The sequence below is a fragment of the Acinonyx jubatus genome, chromosome D4 (genome assembly GCF_027475565.1).
Source record: "Acinonyx jubatus isolate Ajub_Pintada_27869175 chromosome D4, VMU_Ajub_asm_v1.0, whole genome shotgun sequence".
NCBI lineage: Eukaryota > Metazoa > Chordata > Mammalia > Carnivora > Felidae > Acinonyx > Acinonyx jubatus.
In genome coordinates, this window is record NC_069391.1 from 63,462,244 (window position 1) to 63,488,963 (window position 26,720).

General features: G+C 35.5%; 1 protein-coding gene across 4 annotated transcripts in view; it reads right to left on the reverse strand.

Annotated features, from left to right (window-relative positions):
- ERCC6L2 (ERCC excision repair 6 like 2) overlaps positions 1 to 26,720 on the reverse strand; it is a 139,971-nt gene that overhangs the window by 75,764 nt on the left and 37,487 nt on the right. For all 4 annotated transcript variants that reach the window (XM_053205165.1, XM_053205164.1, XM_015068299.3 and 1 more), the window contains exons 3-6: positions 20,444 to 20,563; positions 6,042 to 6,235; positions 2,150 to 2,311; positions 1,524 to 1,731 (exon numbers count right to left, since the gene is read on the reverse strand). In XM_053205165.1, coding sequence (XP_053061140.1) covers positions 1,524 to 1,731; positions 2,150 to 2,311; positions 6,042 to 6,235; positions 20,444 to 20,563 — 684 coding nt within the window. The remainder of the gene's footprint in view (positions 1 to 1,523; positions 1,732 to 2,149; positions 2,312 to 6,041; positions 6,236 to 20,443; positions 20,564 to 26,720) is intronic.

Here is a 26,720-nt window from a genome sequence, read left to right on the forward strand (position 1 = left end):
ACTGCGCCACCCAGGCGCCCCACTGCCATAGGAATTTTTATAGGGATTGCATGGACATTTTAACAATACTAATTCTTCCAATCCATGAACATGAGTATCCTTCCATTCATGTGTGTCTTCTTCAATCTCTTTCATCAGTTTCTTATAGTTTTCAGTGTATAGGTCTTTCACCTCCTTGGTTAAATTTATTCCCAAGTATTTTAAAACAGGTAGTAACATTTACTAAACACTTCTTACATGCCACACACTTCAGAGCAACCATGTGAGGCAAAAACTATCACCATTCCCACTTAACAGATGGGAGCCAAGGTTTGAGAGACTTAGCAAATTGCTCAAGGTCATAAAACTCGTAACTAGGGAGCCAGGATTCAAGCCTATAATATTTGACTCTAGAGCCCAAGCTCTAGACACTCTGTGCACAACTCTTTATTCATATTTTAGTTGTTGTTCCTACTGGAAAGACAAGTAATATACATAAAATTGCACAAAATATTTTCAAAAGTGAGGGTTCATTAAGTATTCCAATTAAATGACAATATCTGCTTTAGATCAAAAAGTCAAATGTTGGGGCACCTGGGTGGCTCAGCTGGTTAAGCATTCAACTCTTGATTTCAGCTTAGGTCATGATCTCACAGTTCATGAGACTGAGTCCTGTGTCAGGCTCCGCAATGTGTGGAGCCTCCTTGGGATTCTCTCTCTGCCCTCCCCTGCTCGCACTCTCTCTCAAAAATAAAGAAATGAACTTAAAAAAAAGTCAAACATTTTATCATTTTCCCCAACTTGCATATCAGTAACATATTTTCCTTTCAAGTCTATCTTTTTAAAGTAATAATCAACAGGACATCCTAAGACTAGAGAGTTTTTGATAGCATTGCCCTTATTTGGGACAAAATTAATTAAACTTAGTTCATGGTAATTTATAAAACCTTTTTTCCATTACCTGAGCAAGAAGAACTACCAGATTAAAAACTATACAAGAGGACCACAACATTAAAAAAAAAAAATCTCTTAAGGTTTACTCTTCAAATGTTCTTAAATAATTAACAGAATTTAATTATAACTTTCCTAAAGTTCTTCAAACTAAGTTAGTTGTATAACTGCAAATGGCATTCTAAAAAAAACAAAGCTTTTAATCACTGTGGTCCTATAGCTGTAATTAAGGTCTCATGGAATATACTGGGCTGTGGATAGTAGGCAATATATGAAGGATAAAATATGAATGGATAACAAATTAGGGACAGAGCTCTTCTTTTCCAACTGAGGAAGAACTGCAGCAAAAGCCTTCTTATAAGAGAAATGAATTTAATGCATACTAACAATAAACCCGCTAGCTAACCTGCTAGATTGGGTTCAGTTAACATTTTCTGAAATTTTGCACATAATATTTTTTTCCATACTACTCAGGCAAAAAAATCCCCATATTCATAAAATACCATAGGAGACAGATTTTCTTTTAAAAAGAATTTGTTCAGGAAAAAAATAAAACATGAGAAATTAATAATTTAAACAAATGCAGTTCTCACCCGGTCTTCCTTCTTAGGCAACTGATCCTTGATCAGAGTCTTGGTACGCCGGAGAAACCAGCCAGACATCTTCTTTGCAAGCCTTTGCATGGCCTTTCGGCCAGTAGCTAGTTCTCTTTTTGTTGCTGTGTGTCTCTGACCATGTTCTACTGGGTCAGAAAACTGCTTCTTGAAGTAGATCCTACTACCTAAAAGTCCTGGCACAGCCCTATATAAAGGCAATAACAAAAATATTAGGGCTTTGGTCAATTATCTAAAAAGAAACACATTGACTTCTTTCTGAGTCTAAGAAATAGTACTAAGTCGCTTGTTCATGAATGGTAACAATAACAAAATAAAAGAAAACAGAGTGTTCTTTCTTTATGACAGTTTCAGTAAATAACTATAAGATGACAGAATTGGTAAATACGTTCAGATATTTACTTCAAGGACCGAGACTAACATATAAAGAAAGGTTTTCATGGGACTCTACTCTGTATATCATGTTTGGGACAAATACATCTGTAAACATAGCTGTATTTGGGTCCCCCCTCCCCACCCCAGAAACTATTAATTAGCAAACAAGGTAACACTAAGTTAAAGAAATATTAAAAATTTTCCAAAACATAAAAAGTGTTTTTACTCACCAGTCCATAACACACCACAGTTCTTTCATGTTGTTCTGAAGAATGGTTCCAGTGAGGCCAATGCGGACATTACATTTTAAAGCTTTCATAACTTCTGTTACTCTAGCCTTTGGATTCTTAATTCTATGAGCTTCATCCACAATGACAGCTGACCATTCCAAACTACAAAGTGAGAAAAAAGGGGGAAAAAGTTTAGAAAACTTATCATACATGGTGAATGAATACCTTATTACATTTATGTAAGTGCAGAACATCTTTTGGGGTCATATAATATGTTAAATAAAAGCTCAAGTTCTGGAATTAGATGGTCAAAGTTTAAATTTAATGTCTACCACTGACAGCTGTTGTAGGCTTAGGTGAGTTACTTCTCCGTGCCTCAGATTACCCCTGTCTTTCTGACAGCTTTCTTGAAACAGGAGCATACTATTATTAGCTTCTAAGTGAAGTAAAGTCAAATCCTAGATCTGACAAAAATGGTAAATCTAAATCAACTTTAATAAATATATCAAATGTAAATGGATTAAACACTCCAAATAAAAGGCAGGTTATCAGAATGGATACAAAAGCAAGATCGAACTATACATTAACCACTAAAGGCTCACTTTAAATATATAAAAATATATTCAAATAAAAAGATAGCAAATGATAAATATTCAGTAAGTACAAGAAGACTATATTGTCCATATTGATATCAGATAAAACTTCACAATTATTAGATATAAAATGGAGCATGTTTTTTAAAGATAAAAGGATTAATTCATAAGAAAAAATACTAACCATATATGTGTGTGTACCTAATAAGAGTTTCAAAACACTGTATGTAAATTGAAAGCTGACAGAACTGAAAGGAGAAATTTAACAATACTCAAGTACAATTGAAGATTCCAACATTCCTGTCTCAGAAATTGTAAAACAACTAGAAAATCAGTACGAGAACACTTAAGTGTTAACAGCTCCTAACTTGACTTTATTGATATTTATAGAATACTACACCTAACAACTGTAGAATAAACATTTTTTTTCATGAATACATAGGCCAGAAAAATGCAAATTATACAACAGAATACCAGAATACCACCACAGACACACTAAAATATCTAAAAACAAAAAGACCGACAATGCTAAATGTTAGTGAATATACAAAGTAACTGAAGTCTTGTAGATCACTAGTTGGAATAGAATGATACAACCACTCAATAAAATGGTTTGGGAGTTTCTTCTAAAGTTAAACCTATGCTTAACCATAAAACCCCAAAATTCCACTCCCAGGAAATGAGAATATGTCTACCCAGGATAAATGAAAATGTATGTTTAAAAAAAGGCTTATACATAACTAACTATTCCTTACAGTTTTACTTATAATAATGAACTGGAAAACCCAAATATAAATATCCATCCTCAAATAAATGGGTAACAAAATATCGTATACTCATAAACTGCAATACAACTCAACATTAAAAAAGAACAAATACATTCAATAGCACGGATGAATCTCAAAAATATTATGGTGAGCAAAAGATGCCAGATACAACAGTTCTAGAATCTAGAAATCCAAGATCAAGGTGTTGGCAGGCTTGGTTTCTTCTGAAGCCTCTCTCCTTGGCTTAAAGATGACTGCCTTCCTGCTGTGTCCCCATGTATTCTTTCCTCTGTGCACTTAAATTCCTGGTATCTCTTTCTCTTCTAAGGACACAAGGCAGATTGGACAAGGGCCTCACCTTAACAGCCTCATTTTGACTTTATTGCTTCTTTAAGAATATTTTCTCCAAATACAGTTACATTTTGGGGTCCCTGAGGTTGGGACTTGAACCTACAAATTTGGAGGGGACATGAGTTAGCTCAAAATAAGCCTCCTAATTGGTCTTTCTCCATTTAGTTTGGCTCTCCTTGGTCTGTATACACAACAACTAGATTACTTATAAAATGCAAATCTAGGGGCGTCTGGGTGGCTCAGTTAGGTGAGTGTCTTGGTTTCAGCTCAGTCATGATCTCATGGTTCATGAAATTGAGGGAACTTTCTCTCTTTCAAAATAGATAAATAAGGGGCACCTGAGTGGCTCAGTTCGTTAAGTGTCTGACTTTTGGTTTTGGCTCAGGTCATGATCTCACAGTTTTGTGAGTTTAAGCCCCACACTGAGCTGACAGTGCAGAGCCTGCTTGGGACTTTCGGTCTCCCTCTCTCTCTGCCCCTTGCCCACTCACGCTGTCTCTGTCTCTCTCAGGATGAATAAATAACTTAAATAGATAAATAAACCTTAAAAAATAAAATAAAATGCAAATCTGACCATTTTTATCATATTAGTAATCTACTGAAAACATTTCAAGGGTACTCTATCATTCTAAGAATAAAGACCCCTAGGGGTGCCTGGGTGTTCTGTCAGTTAAGAGTCCAACTCTTGAATTTGGCTCAGGTCATGATCTCACAGTTCATGGGGTTCAAGCCCCACATGGGGCTCTGTGCTGGCAGCATGAAGCCTGCTTGGTATTCTCTCTCTCCCTCTCTCTTTCTCTGCCCTTCCCTCTCTCTCTCTCTCTCTCTCTCTCTCTCAAATAAATATTTAAAAAAAAGAATAGGGGCGCCTGGGTGGCTCAGTCGGTTAAGCGTCCGACTTCGGCTCAGGTCATGATATCACAGCTCAGGAGTTCAAGCTCCGTGTTGGGCTCTGTGCTGACAGCTAAGAGCCTGGAGCCTGCTTTGGATTCTATGTCTCCCCGTCTCTCTCTGCCCCTCCCCCATTCACTCTGTCTCCCTCTCTCAAAAATAAATAAAAACATTAAATTTTTAAAAAAAAAACTAAAAAAAAGAATAAAGATCCTTAGCTCTCCAGACAGCTTTCAATACCCTTTATGACGTTCCTTGCTTACCACACTGTTGTCTCCCAGCCACTTCCCTCTTACACGTATGCTGCAGCCATGAGATACAGAAAGTATCAAAACTGCTTTCATTTATTCAAAAGTAATGTGATCTTTATTGTTTGAAGGCCTCTGCAAATGCTGCTTGTTCCCTCTTCCTGCATTACTCCCCTACTCTTCAACTCTCACTTATCCTTCAATTCTTTTTTTTTTTTTTTAAGTTTATTTATCTTGAAAGAGAGAGAACATGCACAAACAGGGGAAGGGGAGAGAGAGAGAGGCAGAGAAAGAGACAATCCCTGCCGGCTCTGCACTGGCAGTGTGGAGCCCAACACAGGGCCTCAAACTCACAAACCGTGAGATGATGAGCCAAAATCAAGAGTCACACATTTAACCTGACTAAGCCACCCAGGCACCCTTCGTCATTCAATTCTTAACCAGCTCATAGGTCATCTTCTCTGGGAAGCTCCCTGACAACTCTCCTCACTCTGCAGCAAAGTTAGGTTCCTTATGTTCTTTCTTACAAAGGATGTTCCCACGGCATCCTTTCTTACATACTTCAACACTCATATGCCTTTATAATTATGTCTCTAGATGCCTCATTAAAATCTTAAGATGCACATAGGCATTAAGTCAGTTCATTTCTTTTGGGTACTTATAGTCCTGGAATACTGATTCTCAATATGTATATGTATTTTTTGCCAATCTACATTCACAACAAACTCCCATAATTAAAATCATTCATGAAAATCACCATCTTAGTCTAGAAGTGCCATATGCATAAAAGGTTGTACTTGAGATTTAGGACAGTCTTATCCTTCTGTAACAGGCATTGTTTGGAGAGGGAATAAAGGAAATACAATGGACTGTATAAAATCTGAAGGTTTTTCTTTCTTAGAAAATAAGTTATTATAAATTAGTTCAATAATTCTTAAATGAAATTAAATTATGCTATGGATATTTGGAGCTTTTTTGAAAATCACAATATAAAGGGATGTAAACAGAATATTAATGTAATCATTCTCATTATTCCCATTACCTGTTCAGTTCATCCAGACATAAGCGCAGTGTTTCATAAGTTGTTAGAGCAATTTCACATTTCCTCTGCTTTACACGAATCAGTTCATAGTCTTTTTTGTTACCATGTAAAACAGTGACTCTGAAATATCCCCAGGTGTCCAATTCATCTCTCCAGTTGTAGAGTACAGAAAGAGGAGCAACTATTAAGAACATCTAAAAGAAGAAGAAAAAAATTATGATATATTTTTTAAATTAAAAAAAAAAATAAAGAAATCCAGAATACCAATAGTCCTATTCTTTAGTTTCTGGCACTGCAGTTAATAAGAATAAATACAACTTAGTGATTGGATATATCTGGATATAGAAGACTGTCAAAAATACTTTGTCATCCACTTCTCTTTTATTAGGATAAAACAGATATCTAACTCTGTCCAAAGGAAGAGTTGTTTTTTATTTCCCCCCTCTCCCCGCCAAAAAAAAAAAAAAAAAAAAAAAGGAGCTGAGAGATAAGAGAGAAGCAATTTTCCAAAAGAGAAGAGTATAATCAGGACCCAAATAATAACTTCAAGAGCCAAGGGGGTAATATATAAAGCAGGACAGGTTTTTTTCTTGAAATACATGGTTTTCTGAAGCTCTTTCCTTTGCATTGCCCTAGTCCATTTCCTCTTTCCCTCTTTCAGATACTGTCAGTTGGAGACCTGGAAAATTCATTAGAAAATTGAAGCAATTAGAAGAAAACCTCTACCTCTCTTACCATTAGGTCAATAATCTACCTGTATTTATTTTCATGTATTCTGCCCTCCCACACATTACCATGGATGAACTGTCCATGTTCTTATCTGAAAATAAACCTTAAACTTACACCGTGGCTGCCATCATTTCTTGCCAACATAAAATCAATGCTGGAGAAACTGCCTCCAACTGCCCTATGAGACTAACTTTCCCTTTTTAGTGTACCACATCCATCCACAAGCAAGTAAGTTCTAATTTTTCCCAGAGTTAAAAAACAAAACAATACCCCAAATCCTCTTCCTTAAACGTACAACTCTCTTCAGCTATCCCCTATTAGTTTACCATCTTTATAGCAACGATCCCTACGAGTTATCAATACTTACTGTTTTTACTTAATCTCCTCCAGTTCTCCCTTGAATTCATATAAATGGGATGTATGTCCTAACCCTCCAACCAAAGCAGTCCTTGTGAAGATTAACAATGTATCTGTGTTTAGTTTTCACATGAATATTTTGGGGTTCCACTGACCTTCCCTGTACTAACCCCAAATCCTGCTGTCATCACCCATTTTAATTTTTTAATGTTTTTATTTCTCACTATTATCACTCTTTCTAAGCTATTATATTTAATAGTGTTACAAGTTTCTTTCCTAAAGTTTTATATTTGTCCTACTCGATAAAGATCAGCAAATTAAACATACTGAAAATTTTCAGTTTAGCAAAAATTAACTAATACAATACTAGTCTAAATCTTGCTCTCTCTTCTATGAAATATTTCAGCTAGGCCATTTGTCAGGTATAAGAATTCAAAGCTGTGATTGTATTTTGGAAAGAGAAAGAAGAAAGAACAGAAGATTAACCTACTAAATGGCAGAGCTCCTTTTTCCCACCCCAACATCAAACACACATAAATACTTTCTTGTCATACTTGATTCATCTCAAATACTTTTGCCTTTTGGCTTGGAGTTTATCCTATGAATTCTATTATTCTCTTACCTTCAAAACAAAATCTGGGATACAAATACTAAGTCCAAGTATAGTTTCATCCCATCCCCCTCCATTTCTGTTATTACAAAATGAAAATGATGGGTCCAAACTCCATCTGAGCACTTTGAGCAGTTTTCCACTTCAGATATCATTCATCAAAGTTGCCAATGAATCTAAAGATTCCTAGAATCAGCCACCAGATTCAACAAGTTTTAAAACGAAGACATTTCTTATTATTGGTCTTTGAAATTACAAAAGGTAAATAAAATAGTTCAGTAACCCGTTTTAGTACTGAGAGGTCAGAGAACTGAGTTATGCCATTTGCAAAGTCCAGAGAATGTATATAAGAAGAATGTAAAGTCTTTACTACCATGCTATGAATAATATTTCATTTAGCAAGCCTTACTTAAGCACAAGATGTCAAAACAATAAAATGGAAAGCAGTGTCCAGCTAAGTCACTGCACATAAAACAACATTATTTGTTATTCTGAAGCTAAGAAACAATTTTATAAAACTAGATCTAAAATGTAATATACATAGAATTAAAAGTTGCTTACTTAAATATTACTAACATCAATAGAGGCCACATTTAATCTTTCAACTAGAGAATACTGAATTACTTTTATCTCTTTCAACAAATCTAGTTCAATAACTGAAACACATGCTTTTAAATCTTGAATCTTCTTGTACTATGGCTTTAGGAAAATGATGTGATGTGGGCTGTGACAAAATACCCAAAGATGTTTTTCATGTGATGATTTCTGTGGTAGGAGGTACAGTATTAACGATAATCACCATACCATTATTGAGCACTTGCTGTATGCCAAGGACTGTGCAAAGTAGTTGACAAATATTAACACAAGGACTTTACATAGAAATGCTACAAAGTAGGAGTATTTAGTATTTTCCTAATAAAGGATGAGATGAGATAACTAAGGTGTAGAGATGTTAAATAACACACCCAAGGTCCTACTCCTATTAGATGGCAAAATAAGTATTTGAACCCATGTCTGTCTAATTCTAAAACTCAGCCACTACTATTTATCATATTAGTATTGTAATTTGCAAAGTCCATGACCATGAGATACAGAGCTCTCTTATTTACCACTATAACTCCAGAACTTTGTATAGTGTTTAAAAACAAAGGTGTTCAAATGATAAATGAAATAATAAATGCAACAATGCATGTCAGTGCCAGAATAGAAACAGCAATGTATATTTAGAGAACAACAATAGACAAACAGAACCAAAGCAAAGGTCTCACATGGGAGGAAGTGAAGATATCAAAGTGAAAAATAATATGTACCTTTACAGAGAGAAACTATAGACCATAAAATTGAAATTTTTGCCATACATAACTCAAATTTCTAAAAAATGTTCCCTGTAATTACCTCTACAATGTTAATTCCTTAAAAAAATGCCAAACCTTAAGAAAGAAAGAAAGAAAGAAAGAAAGAAAGAAAGAAAGAAAGAAAGAGAAAATGCCAAACCTGGAGTGCCTCAGTGGCTTAGTCAGTTACACATCCAACTACTGATTTTAGCTCAGGTCATGATCTCATGGTTCATGGGATTGAGACCCATGTCAGGTTCTGTGCTAACAGTGCGGAACCTGCTTCAGATCCTCTGTCCCCCACTCTCTCTGCCCCTCCCCACTCATGTGTGTTCGTTCTCTCTCACACACACACAAAATAAACAAACTTTAAAAAACTTTTATTAAAAAATGCCAAAACTAATTAATTTAAACCCTATAATACGTAATTGATAACTTTTCCTTTGGAATACTGTGGCTGCCCAGAGTTGGGCTCTGTGCTGATAGCTTGCAGCCTGGAGCCTGTTTCAGATTCTGTGTCTCCCTCGCTCTCTCTCTCTTCCCTATTCCTCTCATGCAGCCCCTCTCTCTCTCAAAAATAAACATTAAAAAAATTAATATGTATAGTAAATATATATGGGAATTTAAGTTTAGAATCCATTCTAGTCATGAGCCTCTCCAAATCTTTTTTTTTTAAGTTTATTTATTTTGAGAGAGAGCACACGGGGGAGGGGCAGAGAGAGAGAATCCCAAGCAGGCTCCACACTGTCAGCACAGAGCCTGTTGTGGGGCTCAATCTCACGAACTGTAAGATCATGACCCAAGCTGAAATCAAGATTCAGATGTTTAACCAACTGAGTCACCCAGATGCCCCCAAATCTTTTTTTTAAAGTAGCAGAAGAATTTTACCAAAACTTGACATTCCTTAAAAATATAAAATTACAGACCAACAGCACTTAAATTAATGGACACAAAACCAATAGATCTCAAATCTTGCAATTAAATAAATAAGGTCTGAAAATGGAAATGACAAGTAAAAGTATAAATATTCATAGAAAACATATGTAAAGCAATAAAATGAACAGTAAATCAATTATTAAGAACAGTAAAATAATTAAGAAAGTGGAATTTATAAAATATATGTCTCACCTTAAATGACATATTAGACCTGTTGGATTTAATATATACAGAATATTCTATCCCAAAGGAGCAGAATATACATTCTCTTCAAGTGCACGTTACAGTTTTTGGTATAGACCATATGTTAGGCCACAGAACAAATCTTAATAAACTTAAGGAGACTGAAATCATATCAAGCATCTTTTCCTACCACCATGCTATGAAACTAAAAAGGAAAAGGGGAGAATTCACAAATATGTAGAGATTAAACAACATGCTACTCATGATAAAAACCCTCAACAAGGTAGGTTTAGAGGGAACATACCTCAACATCATAAAGGCCATAGATGAAAAGCCCATAGTCAACATCATCCTCAATGGGGAAAAACAGAGCTTTTCCTCTATGGTCAGGAACAAGGCAGGGATGTCCACTCTCACCACTGTTATTTAACATAGTACAGGAAGTCCTAGCCATAGCAATCAGACAACAAAAAGAAATAAAAGGTATCCAAATCAGAAAGGAAGAAGTAAAACTTTCACTATTTGCAGATGACATGGCATACTATATGGAAAACCCGAAAGACTCCACCAAAAATACTGCTAAAACTGATATGTGCAGTCAGTAAATTTCTGTGAGTTGATTTCAGGACACAAAGTCAATGCACAGAAATCTGTTGCAATTCTATATACCAATAATAAAGCAGCAGAAAGAGAAATTAAGGAATCAACCCCATTTACAATTGCACCAAAAATAATAAGATACCTAGGAATAAACCTAACCAAAAAGATAAAGGACCTGTACCCTGAAAACTATAAAACACTGGTAAAAGAAACTGAAGATGTAGAGAGCCCAGAAATAACCAACATTTATATGGCTAATTAATTTATAACATAGGAGGCTAAAATATCCAATAAGAAAGGACAGTCATGGGGCACCTGTGTGGCTCAGTCAGTTAGGTGTCCAACTCTTGATTTTGGCTCAGGTCATAATCTCAAGGTTAGTGAGATTGAGCCCAGAGTTAAGGTGCATGTTGACAGCATGGAGCCTGCTTGGGATTCTCTCCCTCTCTCTCTGTCCCTCCCCTGCTCATGTGTGCTCTCTCTCTCTCTCTCTCTCTCTCTCTCTGGCTCTCAAAATAAATAAATAAACTTAAAAAATAGAGAAAGGACAGTCAAGTCAATGAATGGTGTTGGGGAAACTATACAGCCACAAACAAAAGAATGGAACTACTATCTCCTACGGCACACAAAAGTTAACTCAAAATGGATTAAAGACTTGAATGTAAGACCTGAAACCATAAAACTCCTAGAAGAAAACATTGGCAGTAAGCTCTTTGATATTGGTCTTGGTGATGATTTTTTTATATGTGACTCCAAAAGCAAAGGCAACAAAAACAAAAATAAACAAGCAGTACTACATCAAACTAAAAAGCTTCTGCACAGAAAAGGATATCATCGACAAAATGAAAAGACCACCAACTGAATGGGAGAAAGTATTTGCCAATCCTATATCTGATAAGGGGTTAATAACCAAAATATTAAAGAACACATACAAGTCAATAACCAAAAAAATCTAATTTAAAAATGGGCAGAGAGAATCTGTATAGATGTTTTTCCAAAGAAAAGGAAATGGCCAACAGGCACATAAAAAATATAACTGATCATCAGGGAAATGCAAATCAAAACCACAATGAGATATCACCTCACATCTGTTAGACTGCCTATTTTCAAAAAGACAAGAAATAACAAGTGGTAACAATGATTTTGAGGCAAGGAAATCCTTACGCACTACTGGTAGGAATTAAAATTGGTGCAGCTACTATGAAAAACAAAAAATTAAAAACAGAACTACCATATGATCTAGCACTTTCACTTCTGGGTAGTTATCTGAAGAAAACAAAAACATTAACTTGAAAAGATATATGTACTCCCATGCTCATTTCAGCATTATTTACAACAGCCAAGATATGGAAACATCTAAGTATCCAGTGATGGATGATAAAGAAGATGTGATACATACGTATCACATATATATAAAACATGTCACATATGTACATATACATGTATACACACACACACACACACACACACACACACACACACACACACAAATGTGGAATACTATTCAGCTTGGACCTTAAGGGCATTATGCTAAGTGAAACAAGTCAGACCAAGAAAGAGAAATACCATTTGACTTACTTATATGTGAAATCTACAAAATAAAACAAACCAAAAATCAAGCTCATATATCACATATATATACCACACATCACATATATATGTATGTATGTATGTGTGTGTGTGTGTGTATATATATATATATATATATATATATATATATATATATATCTCACATATCACACACACACACACACATATACATACATATATACATGTAGAATACTATTTCACCATTAAAAAGAATGGAATTCTGTCATTTGTGATAACCTGGATGGACCTTGAGGGCATTACGCTAAGTGAAACAAGTCAGACCTCGAAAGAGAAATAGCATTTGATTTCACTTATATGTGGAGCCTACAAAATAAAACAAACCAAAAAATCAAGCTCATAGATACAGAGAACAAATTGGTGGTCCCTGGGGTGAGGGGGTGGTATGCAAAACAGGTGAATGGGGTCAAAAGTAAGTCATGAAGATGTAATATATGCCATGATGACTGTAGTTAATAATACTGTATTACATGTTTTAAAGTTGCTAATACAGATTTTAAAAGTCCTCCTCACAAGAAAAAAAATTAAAAAAAATTTCTAACTATGTATGGTGACAAATGTTAACTAAACTAGACTTATTTACTGTGGTGATCATTTTGCAATCATTATGCTGCATACCTGGAACTAATACGTCAATAATACTTCAAAAAAAAAAAAAGCCTGATAAAGCATGTGGCTTTAACACACACACACACACACACACACACATATATATATGTATATATACACATATATATGTGTGTGTATATATATAAACATGACCAATTAGAATATAAAATTTTAAAAATTCCATTTGAAATAGCAACCAAAAGGAAAGAATACCCAGTTAAACTTAATGAACAATAAACAAGGTCATACAAAGAAAGCTAGAAACTCTGAGGGGCATAAAATAAAAGTTAAGCAAACGATACAACTACTCTAGGATATGCAGTATTTACACTGTAAAGATGTTCACTCTCCCTACATCAATCAATAAATTCAGAAATACTACCTAAAATATCAATAGGTTTTTAAGAGAAAGTTGAGAAAATTTGAAGATAAACTAGTCTTACCAAACATTAAAACATATTATAAACCCAAAAAAGTCAAAACTGTTTAGCACTGAAAGAGAAAGGAGCAAATAAATCAATAGGACAGAACAATATATCTAGAAATATACCCACAAATATGGTGTTGTTTTACTCAAAAGTGACCCTTCAAATCATTGTGAAAAAGAGGGCTTATGCAATAAATGAGTTAAAATAATTGGCTAGCCATCTGAAAAAAAAATAAAGCTGAATTAATAGATTAGTCATTATAGCAACATAAATTCAAGCTTACACAAAGATGTAAAGGTATAAAATAAAATCATATACATTACAAAAGAATCGTGGGTGAACTTACAATCTTAGGTACAAAAGACTTCTAGGCAGGCATAAAACCCAGAAGCTATAAAGATAAATATATTTAACTACCCAATTTTTTTTTAAATGCAACCAACAAGTCAAAAGCTGACTCTGAAAAAGCAAGAAAGAAATATTTACAGAATATATAATGGACAAAAGATTAGTTTGTAGAACATATGATTAAGGACTATTAAGAAATATGATTAAAACTAGAACTTGATTTTTTAAAAAACTATTAAAAATGTCTTTTAAGATTCTGAAAAGATACTCGACTTCACTCATAATTAAAAGAATAGAAATCAAAGCAAGATATAATTTTTCTAAATCTCTGACATAATTTATGTAACAAACATAAATCCCTTGGATAAATAAAAAGGTGGGAAATAGACCCTATTCTGTTTTCCAAAGTGATTTTCCAAAGTGATTCTGTTTTCCAAAATGATACACTATCGGTAAGAATACAAACTAGAACAAGCTTTTGAAAGGCTATTTGACTCTAGCTATCAAAATATAATATGTAAATACTTAATTTCAGTATCACAGATTGTGTGATTCCAGTACCAAGAATTTATACGGGTATGATGGCAAGACATGTGCATGAAGATTTTCACAGTAGCATGTATCTTTATTTTCTCATGAATACCAAGAGGATTATCTTGGTATACATTAGAAACTAAAGAAATAGTGTGTAGCAAATGCTGGAAACTTATTTTTTGTTCAGTCACTATTGAAACTGCTTCTCATACTGTGATTATTAGAAAAATTCTCTGCGTTAATACTGATTATGAATTTTCATAGATTCTCTGAAGTTTTATCATATAATAATATTTTAAAATTAATTTACCTTGATTCATTTTCTTAAAGACTGAATTCCAATCCTAATAGCCTAAATCTAAAGAATCATTCCAAGAATTAATATTTGAAATGCATACTTTGTGTCTTTTCATTTAGGAATTTGTTCTTGGCACAAAGCATTTATTTCATGCATTCCTAGATGACTTATTCACACTTGAAAAGTTTCAAAATGTATATGAGATGTATCATATCACACACACATACCTCAAATCTACCACTCCTTAATTTGTTGCATTTAATTCATTAAAGGATTTTTTGCAAGGAGTTCCAACATTAATTTTTCAAGATTCCATTGCAATTCTTGCATTAGCATAATAAATATAAAGTAATTTATTTTTTCTCTAGCTATTTCATAGACCATCTTTTAAAAATGCACAAGATTTTATTTTTTTTAAGTTTATTTATTTATATTTGAGAGAGAGAGACAGAGCACATGACTGGGGGAGGGACAGGGAGAAAGAATCCCAAGAAGGCTCTGCACTATAAGGGGCTCGAACTCACAAACAGTGAGATCATGACCTGAGCCGAAACCAAGAGTCAAATACTTAAGCAACTCAGCTACCCAGGCGCCCCTAAAAATGCACAAAATTTTAAGTGGACCAATACAAATTTATCTTTTAAGAATTTCATCACACAAAATTATAGTATTTGAATTCACTTCTGGGGAATACTTTAGGATGTCATTGGCAATCCCATTAAAAGCTTTATGAAATTCCAGTTCACATGATCAACTAAACACATGTATTTATTGATGCCACTTGAAACAAAAGAACAAATATAAAAATAAATCCATAATAGTGTAAAATGCTTTGAAGGGGCACTGCCAGAGGACCAGAAGTGTGTAAGAGTATATGAAAACTGCCATACTTAAAGAACTGAGGAATCCATCCTATACTTATGTAAAAGAAAACTTCCCCAAAAAACACAAAGTGAATTTTCCTAAAAAATAGACTTCAAGCCAAACACTGTAACAAGAGACAAAGACCATCAGATTATAATAAAGGGGTCAATTCATTAACAGAATATAACAACTATAAATATTATATGCAACATCAGAACATCTAACTATATAAAGCAAATAACAGATAGGAAGAGAGAAAATGACAGAAATATAATAATAATATGGGACTTCAACACCCTACTTTCAACAATGGATAGATCATCCAGAGAGAAAATCAGTAAGGTAACATCAGACTTAAACTATACATTACACCAGATTGGACCTAAGAGGCATATACACAACATTTCACCTAAGAGCAGCAGAATATATATTCTTCTCAAGCACATATGGGACTTTCTCCAGGATAGATAATATGTTAGGCCACAAAAGAAGTCTTAAATCATATCAAACGTATTTTCAGACCACAATGGTATGAAAGTAGAAATCAATGACAAGAGGAAAACTAAAAAATCCACAAATGTGGAGATTAAACAGTATGCTCCTGAATAATGAATGGACCAAAGAAATCAAAAGGGAAATAAAAAAATATCAAGACAAATAAAAATTGAAACACATATCAAAACTTTTGGGATGCAGCAAAAGGAGTTCTAAAAAGAAAAACTGTCTACATTAAGAAAAAAGAAAATTCTCAACTAAACAACCTAACTTTACACCTCAAGAAACTATAAAGAGAAAAGAAAATTGAGCCCAAAGTTAGTAGAAGGCAACCACAAAGGTCAGAGTGGAAATGAATGAAATAGAGACTAAAAAAACACTAGAGAAGATCAGTGAAACTAAGAGCTGGTTCTTTGAAAAAAAAAAAACAAAATTAGCAAACCTTTAGCTAGAATAAGAAAAAAGAGAACACTCAAAATTAGAAATGAAAGAAGAGACCTTATTACTGATAACAAAGAAATACAAAGGATCATATAAAATTACACAGGTATATACCACAAAATAGGTAACCCAGAGGAAATGAATACATTCCTTGGAAATACATAACCCAACAAGACTGAATCATGAAGAAAGACAATCTGAACAGATCAATTACTAGTAAAGAAACTGAATCAATAACCAAAAACCTACCAGCATAGAAAAGTCCAGGACCAGATGGCATCACTAGCAAATTCTACCAAATATTTGAATAAGTAATGTCAATCCTTCTCAACAATCCTAAACTCATTTTTCAAGACTAATGTTATCCTGCTATCAAAGACAAGGATAGCACAAGAAAAGAAAATTATAGATGTAAAAATCCTCAACAAAACATTAAACGAACAGATTTGTCAGTCCATTAAAAGGACCATACACCATGATCAAAGTGGGATTTGTTTCTGAAATGCATTGATAGTTCAAACATAAGAAAATCAATAAATGTGATACATCACATCAACAAAATGAAGGATAAAAATCATATTTCAATAATTGCAAAAAAAAAAAGCATTTGACAAAATTCAACATCCTTTAATGATAAAAACTCTCAACAAATTGGACACAGAGAATACATACCTTAACAAAATAAAGACCATGTGGGTACCTCGGTGGCTCAGTCATTAAGCATCTAACTTCGGCTCAGGTCATGATCTCACAGTTTGTGATTTCGAATCCTATATCGAGTGAGCCCCAGCCCTGCTTCAGATGAGCTCGAGCCCCACTTTGGGTGAACTCAAGTCCCACTTTGGGTATGAGCTCCAGGTGAGCCCCACTTCCCTCTCTCTCTCTCCCCATCTCTCTCTTCCCCTCACTCACTTCTCTCAAAACAAAACAAAACAAAAAAAAGCCCATATATGACAAGCCCACAGTTATCATCATGCTCAACAGTGAAAAGCTGAATACTTTTCCTCTTAAGATCAGTAACAAGACAAAGATGCTTCTTCTTTTTTTTTTTTTTACGTAATTTATTGTCAAGTTGGCTAACATAAAGTGTATACAGTATAAAGTATATTCATAAAGTGTATACAGTATAAAGTGTATTCAGTTCTTGGTTTTGGGGGTAGATTCCTGTAATTCATCGCTTACAGATGACACGCAATGCCTATTCTTGCCCAGTTTATTCAACATATTTCTAGAAGTCCTAGCCAGAGCAATTAGGCAAGAAAAATAAACAAAAGGCATTCAAATTGTAAAGAAAGAAGTAAAATGTGTGTTTGCAGATGACATTACACGTAGTAAATCCTAAGATGACAAAAACAAACAACAACAACAACAACAAACAACCACTTAGAACGCAGTAAAATAAGTTCAGTAAATATGCAGGACACAAAATCAATACACAAAAATCACTTGTGTTTCTATACATTAGTAATAAATTACTGAAAAAAGAAATTAAGAAAACAATGTAAAGAAATAGCAGAGTAATTTATTAAAGGAGAAACAATTATGCCAATCATCTGCTCCAGAGAAGCAGCACTCTGCTTCCCCTACATAAAGTACTGTCTATATTTTTCTAAAGCAGGAGAACATCTTCAAAATTCATAGTGAGTGTTCGGGCTCACTAAGGAAATATCTGAATTTCAAGGCTGAATAAAAAGTCCTATATACTTTAAAACAAAAAGAAAATTTCCTTTCCAAGGAAAAAGTCAATTCAGTATTGAATCCTCATCTATGACAAGGAGTGACAAAAGAAAATAAAATTATTTTGGTCAAGTTTTAAGAGAAAATCCTTAATTTAGAATTCTACACACAGATAAACTATCAATCCAGTATGACAGCAATATAAAAGTACACAAAATTTTTGAAACAAATAATAAAGTTGTTAAACAAGCAAAAAACTGATACAAATGCAAGAAAAAATGAGAAAGCTAAAAGATATAGTGGAAATTTAATCCATTTCTCTCAGGATCTAATTGCTCAAATAGATTTAAAAAAGAAAAGCATTAATTTTAACAATACAATTAACAAGCCTGATCGAAATATTTATAACTATGTGGCCATAATAACAAAGAATGCACAAAATACTAGCAAACATTTAAAATTAAAAAAAATTAATGTTTATTTATTTTTGAAAGAGACAGGGCTTGAGTAGGGGAAGGGCAGAGAGAGAGAGGGAGACACAGAATCTGAAGCAGGCTCCAGGCTCTGAGCTGTCAGCACAAAGCCCAACACAGGGCTCGAACTCACAGACTGCAAAATCACGATCTGAGCCAAAGTTGGGCACTTAACTGACTGAGCCACCCAGGCACCCCAGCAAATATTTTAAAATAAGTGAAACTACATAATATTCACAGCATTAAAAACACTTGACCATGGATTTAGCCACACACACACACACACACAAAATACCAACCCTATTATCCCAAAAACAAAAGTAGAAAGTAGAAATCAACAACAGAGGCTAAATACTCCCATCATTCTCCATTCCCCAATGATATCTATTTACTTGGAAATTTTACACTTTGCTTTATTTTTTTTAAGTTTATTTATTTATTTTGGGAGAGAGAGAAACAGAGTCACACAGCTGCCCCTAAACTTTGCATTAAATAGTACTTGACTAAAAGCTATAACTGGAGTCACAGATAATTTAGAAAAGAATACTGAAAGACTACATAGTAAAAACTATGGAATGCAGCCAAAGTAGTACTCAAAAAAACATTTACAGCTTTAATGAAATTTATTAGAATATAAGAAAGATGAAAAGTAAATAATTAAGAATTGAACTGAAGGAGATAGAAAAATACCAGTGTATATATATGTGCCTATATAAATATATAAATTTAAATAAATATATATTACAAATACACATTACATATAAATATCTTTAAATACTTAAAGTATTACTTTTCCCTGCTGTTTACTCTGTCTGCTAATTATCACAACTGACATAAGATATTCATAAACTCTGCACTGATATTTAGAATCAAATGACAACTAAAAACAGGACTTGAACTCTATAAGATTTAAAACACATCAAGAATATGTTTTAAAAAAAGAAATTAAATTTGACATAGGATGTATTTATAATATTAAAAATAATAAAAAATTTAAAGTAATAATAATACCATAAGCCATTACTTCTCAAAATTTTGCACAAAATTGCCCCACTGATAGACAAGAGTAAATTGGTCTTCTCAACAATCTTATGTATATATAAGACGTATGGATGAGACTGTTTTAAAACTTGTGGAAAGTGATTCATTACCATAATATAACAAAGACTTCATACAATCACTTCATCTTTATTTCTATCCAGTTTCCTGGTGCTGAGAACATAAAAGTCAGACACAAAAGTACACCTTTTTTTTTCATTATTTTATTAGAAATATATTATTTTTATGAGTCATATATGAGATATCTATAAACATATATTTATAGAGGAGAAAGCTGATGTACAGCTATGAAGAGCATTTATAGTCACATGGGCAAAGATAAGTTAAGACCTTAATTGTTCTGACTCCAACTTCAATGGTCCTGATACAGGAAGAACTTGTCACATATTTTCAGGATGTAATTACTCTGCTAACAACTTTACCAGTTAACATACCTTTGTTAGCAACATCTACAACTGTCTTCCTTTCATTCTCCCATAAATAAAAAACAGGATAATAGACTTCAATGAACTTTACATACACAACAATGGAAATTTAACAAATTAATGAAAGTAAGTCCTGTAAATCCAGCCAAGGAAAAGACTGAAACCCTCTAAAACAATTTAAGCTAAAATTGTACTTTCCCATTTTGAGAGTCAATCATACTTAATTTGAGGATGAAATTGATAATCGTTCAAGAATTAGGCCTATAGAACAAGTATTTTAACAATGTCTTTAGATTTTATGTTTTAAATTTATATTATAATGTGTGATGTTTATAAGTTTCTATATACTTTTCTAATACCAGCTTCAATAGATGTATCCTTCTAAACATCTTACCTTTTTTGCTATAGAAGGGGTTTCCTTTTTCATACTTCTTAGTAAAAACTCTGGCATGTTGTTTTCAATATCCTCACGAGTTCCCTTTTTATGCAAAACTGCAGCCAAAAATGAAATAACCTGGGAGGAAAAAAAAAAACAAACCAACGTTTCAATTACTGGGTAAATGTTTCAAGATGGACAAATTTCATGGCTTACATGATTAACTACCCAATTAGTGACAATTTGAGTATGTACAAATAGATTTGTTACAGGGAAAAACAACATGAAATACTAGTATTGGTTTTCTTTATATATATCAACAACTAAATGTACAGTACACATTACCCTTCAATATAGTATAAAAGAATTTTCATGTTGCTGTCTCTTCCACCATAAGTTCTACCTACTTAATGAATTCTTCCTTGATCTCATCAGTCGGGACATTACCTTATTTGTTTCTCTCCATGGAAACTATCTCTTCATATATTCTATTAGAATGAACTATATACAGAAGATGGCGACGTAGGAGGACGCTGGGCTCACCACGCGTCCTGCTGATCACTTAGATTCCACCTACACCTGCCTAACTAACCCAGAAAACCGCCAGAGGATTAGCAGAACGGAGTCTCCAGAGCCAAGCGCAGACGAGAGGCCCACGGAAGAGGGTAGGAAGGGCGGTGAGGCGGTGCGTGCTCCACGGACTGGCGGGAGGGAGCCGGGGCGGAGGGGCGGTTCGCCGGCCAAGCAGAGCCCCCGAGTCTGGCTGGCAAAAGCGGAGGGGCCTGACAGACTGAGTTCCGACAGCAAGCGCGACTTAGCATCTAGGAGGTCATAAGTTAACAGCTCTGCTCGGAAAGCGGGAAGGCTGGAGGACAAAGGGAGGGAGAGCTGCTGAGCCCCTGGACGACAGAGCTCAGTTTGGTGGGGAACAAAGGCGCTCGCCAGCGCCATCTCCCCCGCCCATCCCCAGCCAATATCCCAAAGAGAACCAGTTCCTGCCAGGGAACTTGCTCCCTCCGCGCAAACACCCAACTCTGTGCTTCTGCGGAGCCAAACCTCCGGCAGCGGATCTGACTCCCTCCCGCTGCCACAGGGCCCCTCCTGAAGTGGATCACCTAAGGAGAAGCGAGCTGAGCCTGCCCCTCCTGCCCCGGTGCACCTTGCCTACCCACCCCAGCTAATACGCCAGATCCCCAGCATCACAAGCCTGGCAGTGTGCAAGTAGCCCAGACGGGCCACGCCACCCCACAGTGAATCCCGCCCCTAGGAGAGGGGAAGAGAAGGCACACACCAGTCTGACTGTGGCCCCAGAGGTGGGCTGGGGGCAGACATCAGGTCGGACTGCGGCCCCGCCCACCAACTCCAGTTATACACCACAGCACAGGGGAAGTGCCCTGCAGGTCCTCACCACGCCAGGGACTATCCAAAATGACCAAGCAGAAGAATTCCCCTCAGAAGAATCTCCAGGAAATAACAACAGCTAATGAGCTGATCAAAAAGGATTTAAATAATATAACAGAAAGTGAATTTAGAATAATAGTCATAAAATTAATCGCTGGGCTTGAAAACAGTATAGAGGACAGCAGAGAATCTCTTGCTACAGAGATCAAGGGACTAAGGAACAGTCACTAGGAGCTGAAAAACGCTTTAAACGAATGCAAAACAAAATGGAAACCACCACGGCTCGGATTGAAGAGGCAGAGGAGAGAATAGGTGAACTAGAAGATACAGTTATGGAAAAAGAGGAAGCTGAGAAAAAGAGAAAAAAAATCCAGGAGTATGAGGGGAAAATTAGAGAACTAAGTGATACACTAAAAAGAAATAATATACGCATAATTGGTATCCCAGAGGAGGACGAGAGAGGGAAAGGTGCTGAAGGGGTACTTGAAGAAATAATAGCTGAGAACTTCCCTGAACTGGGGAAGGAAAAAGGCATTGAAATCCAAAAGGCACAGAGAACTCCCTTCAGACGTAACTTGAATCGATCTTCTGCACGACATATCATAGTGAAACTGGCAAAATACAAGGATAAAGAGAAAATTCTGAAAGCAGCAAGGGGTAAACGTGCCCTCACATATAAAGGGAGACCTATAAGACTCGTGACTGATCTCTCTTTTGAAACTTGGGAGGCCAGAAAGAATTGGCACGAGATTTTCAGTGTGCTAGACAGAAAAAATATGCAGCCGAGAATCCTTTATCCAGCAAGTCTGTCATTTAGAATAGAAGGAGAGATAAAGGTCTTCCCAAACAAACAAAAACTGAAGGAATTTGTCACCACTAAACCAGCCCTACAAGAGATCCTAAGGAGGACCCTGTGAGACAAAGTACCAGAGACATCACTACAAGCATAAAACATACAGACATCACAATGACTCTAAACCCATATCTTTCAATAATAACACTGAACGTAAATGGACTAAATGCGCCAACCAAAAGACATAGGGTATCAGAATGGATAAAAAAACAAGACCCATCTATTTGCTGTCTACAAGAGACTCATTTTAGACCTGAGGACACCTTTAGATTGAGAGTGAGGGGATGGAGAACTATTTATCATGCTACTGGAAGCCAAAAGAAAGCTGGAGTAGCCATACTTATATCAGACAAACTAGACTTTAAATTAAAGGCTGTAACAAGAGATGAAGAAGGGCATTATATAATAGTTACAGGGTCTATCCATCAGGAAGAGCTAACAATTATAAATGTCTATGCACCGAATACAGGAGCCCCCAAATATATAAAACAATTACTCATAAACATAAGCAACCTTATTGAGAAGAATGTGGTAATTGCAGGGGACTTTAACACCCCACTTACAGAAATGGATAGATCATCTAGACACATGGTCAATAAAGAAACAAGGGCCCTGAATGAGACATTGGATCAGATGGACTTGACAGATATATTTAGAACTCTGCATCCCAAAGCAACAGAATATACTTTCTTCTCGAGTACACATGGAACATTCTCCAAGATAGATCATATACTGGGTCACAAAACAGCCCTTCATAAGTTTACAAGAATTGAAATTATACCATGCATACTTTCAGACCACAATGCTATGAAGCTTGAAATCAACCACAGAAAAAAGTCTGGAAAACCTCCAAAAGCATGGAGGTTAAAGAACACCCTCCTAACGAATGAGTGGGTCAACCAGGCAATTAGAGAAGAAATTAAAAAATATATGGAAACAAACGAAAATGAAAATACAACAATCCAAACGCTTTGGGGTGCAGCGAAGGCAGTCCTGAGAGGAAAATACATTGCAATCCAGGCCTATCTCAAGAAACAAGAAAAATCCCAAATACAAAATCTAACAGCACACCTAAAGGAAATAGAAGCAGAACAGCAAAGGCAGCCTAAACCCAGCAGAAGAAGAGAAATAATAAAGATCAGAGCAGAAATAAACAACATAGAATCTAAAAAAACTGTAGAGCAGACCAACGAAACCAAGAGTTGGTTTTTTGAAAAAATAAACAAAATTGACAAACCTCTAGCCAGGCTTCTCAAAAAGAAAAGGGAGATGACCCAAATAGATAAAATCATGAATGAAAATGGAATTATTACAATCAATCTCTCAGAGATACAAGCAATTATCAGGGAATACTATGAAAAATTATATGCCAACAAATTGGACAACCTGGAAGAAATGGACAAATTCCTAAACACCCACACACTTCCAAAACTCAATCAGGAGGAAACAGAAAGCTTGAACAGACCCATAACCAGTGAAGAAATTGAATCGGTTATCAAAAATCTCCCAACAAATAAGAGTCCAGGACCAGATGGCTTCCCAGGGGAGTTCTACCAGACGTTTAAAGCAAAGATAATACCTATCCTTGTCAAGCTATTCCAAGAAATAGAAAGGGAAGGAAAACTTCCAGACTCATTCTATGAAGCCAGTATTACTTTGATTCCTAAACCAGACAGAGACCCAGTAAAAAAAAGAGAACTACAGGCCAATATCCCTGATGAATATGGATGCAAAAATTCTCAATAAGATACTAGCAAATCGAATTCAACAGCATATAAAAAGAATTATTCACCATGATCAAGTGGGATTCATTCCTGGGATGCAGGGCTGGTTCAACATTTGCAAATCAATCAACGTGATACATCACATTAATAAAAAAAAAAAAGAGAAGAACCATATGATCCTGTCAATCGATGCAGAAAAGGCCTTTGACAAAATCCAGCACCCTTAATAAAAACCCTTGAGAAAGTCGGGATAGAAGGAACATACTTACACATCATAAAAGCCATTTATGAAAAGCCCACAGCTAACATCATCCTCAACGGGGAAAAACTGAGAGCTTTTTCCCTGAGATCAGGAACACAACAGGGATGCCCACTCTCACTGCTGTTGTTTAACATAGTGCTGGAAGTTTTAGCATCAGCAATCAGACAACAAAAGGAAATCAAAGGCATCAAAATTGGCAAAGATGAAGTCAAGGTTTTGCTTTTTGCAGATGACATGATATTATACATAGAAAATCTGATAGACTCCACCAAAAGTCTGCTAGAACTGATACATGAATTCAGCAAAGTTGCAGGATACAAAATCAATGTACAGAAATCAGTTGCATTCTTATACACTAACAATGAAGCAACAGAAAGACAAATAAAGAAACTGATCCCATTCACAATTGCACCAAGAAGCATAAAATACCTAGAATAAACCTAACCAAAGATGTAAAGGATCTGTATGCTGAAAACTATAGAAAGCTTATGAAGGTAACTGAAGAAGATATAAAGAAATGGAAAGACATTCCCTGCTCATGGATTGGAAGAATAAATATTGTCAAAATGTCAATACTACCCAAAGCTATCTACACATTCAATGCAATCCCAATCAAAATTGCACCAGCATTCTTCTCGAAACTAGAACAAGCAATCCTAAAATTCATATGGAACCACAAAAGGCCCCAAATAGCCAAAGTAATTTTGAAGAAGAAGACCAAAGCAGGAGGCATCACAATCCCAGACTTTAGCCTCTACTACAAAGCTGTCATCATCAAGACAGCATGGTATTGGCACAAAAACAGACACATAGACCAATGGAATAGAATAGAAACCCCAGAACTGGACCCACAAACGTATGGCCAACTCATCTTTGACAAAGCAGGAAAGAACATCCAATGGAAAAAAGACAGTCTCTTTAACAAATGGTGCTGGGAGAACTGGACAGCATCATGCAGAAGGTTGAAACTAGACCACTTTCTCACACCATTCACAAAAATAAACTCAAAATGGATAAAGGACCTGAATATGAGACAGGAAACCATCAAAACCTTAGAGGAGAAAGCAGGAAAAGACCTCTCTGGCCTCAGCCGTAGCAATCTCTTACTCGACACATCCCCAAAGGCAAGGGAATTAAAAGCAAAAGTGAATTACTGGGACCTTATGAAGATAAAACGCTTCTGCACAGCAAAGGAAACAACCAACAAAACTAAAAGGCAACCAACGGAATGGGAAAAGATATTTGCAAATGACACATTGGACAAAGGGCTAGTATCCAAAATCTATAAAGAGCTCACCAAACTCCACACCCGAAAAACAAATAACCTAGTGAAGAAATGGGCAGAAAACATGAATAGACACTTCTCTAAAGAAGACATCTGGATGGCCAACAGGCACATGAAAAGACGTTCAGCGTCGCTCCTTATCAGGGAAATACAAATCAAAACCACACTCAGGTATCACCTCACGCCAGTCAGAGTGGCCAAAATGAACAAATCAGGAGACTATAGATGCTGGAGAGGATGTGGAGAAACGGGAACCCTCTTGCACTGTTGGTGGGAATGCAAATTGGTGCAGCCGCTCTGGAAAGCAGTGTGGAGGTTCCTCAGAAAATTAAAAATAGACCTACCCTATGACCCAGCAATAGTACTGCTAGGAATTTATCCAAGGGATACAGGAGTACTGATGCATAGGGGCACTTGTACCCCAATGTTCATAGCAGCACTCTCAACAATAGCCAAATTATGGAAAGAGCCTAAATGTCCATCAACTGATGAATGGATAAAGAAATTGTGGTTTATATACACAATGGAATACTACGTGGCAATGAGAAAAAATAAAATATGGCCTTTTGTAGCAACGTGGATGGAACTGGAGAGTGTGATGCTAAGTGAAATAAGCCATACAGAGAAAGACAGATACCATATGGTTTCACTCTTATGTGGATCCTGAGAAACTTAACAGGAACCCATGGCGGAAGGGAAGAAAAAAAAAAAAAAGAGGTTAGAGTGGGAGAGAGCCAAAGCATAAGAGACTGTTAAAAACTGAGAACAAA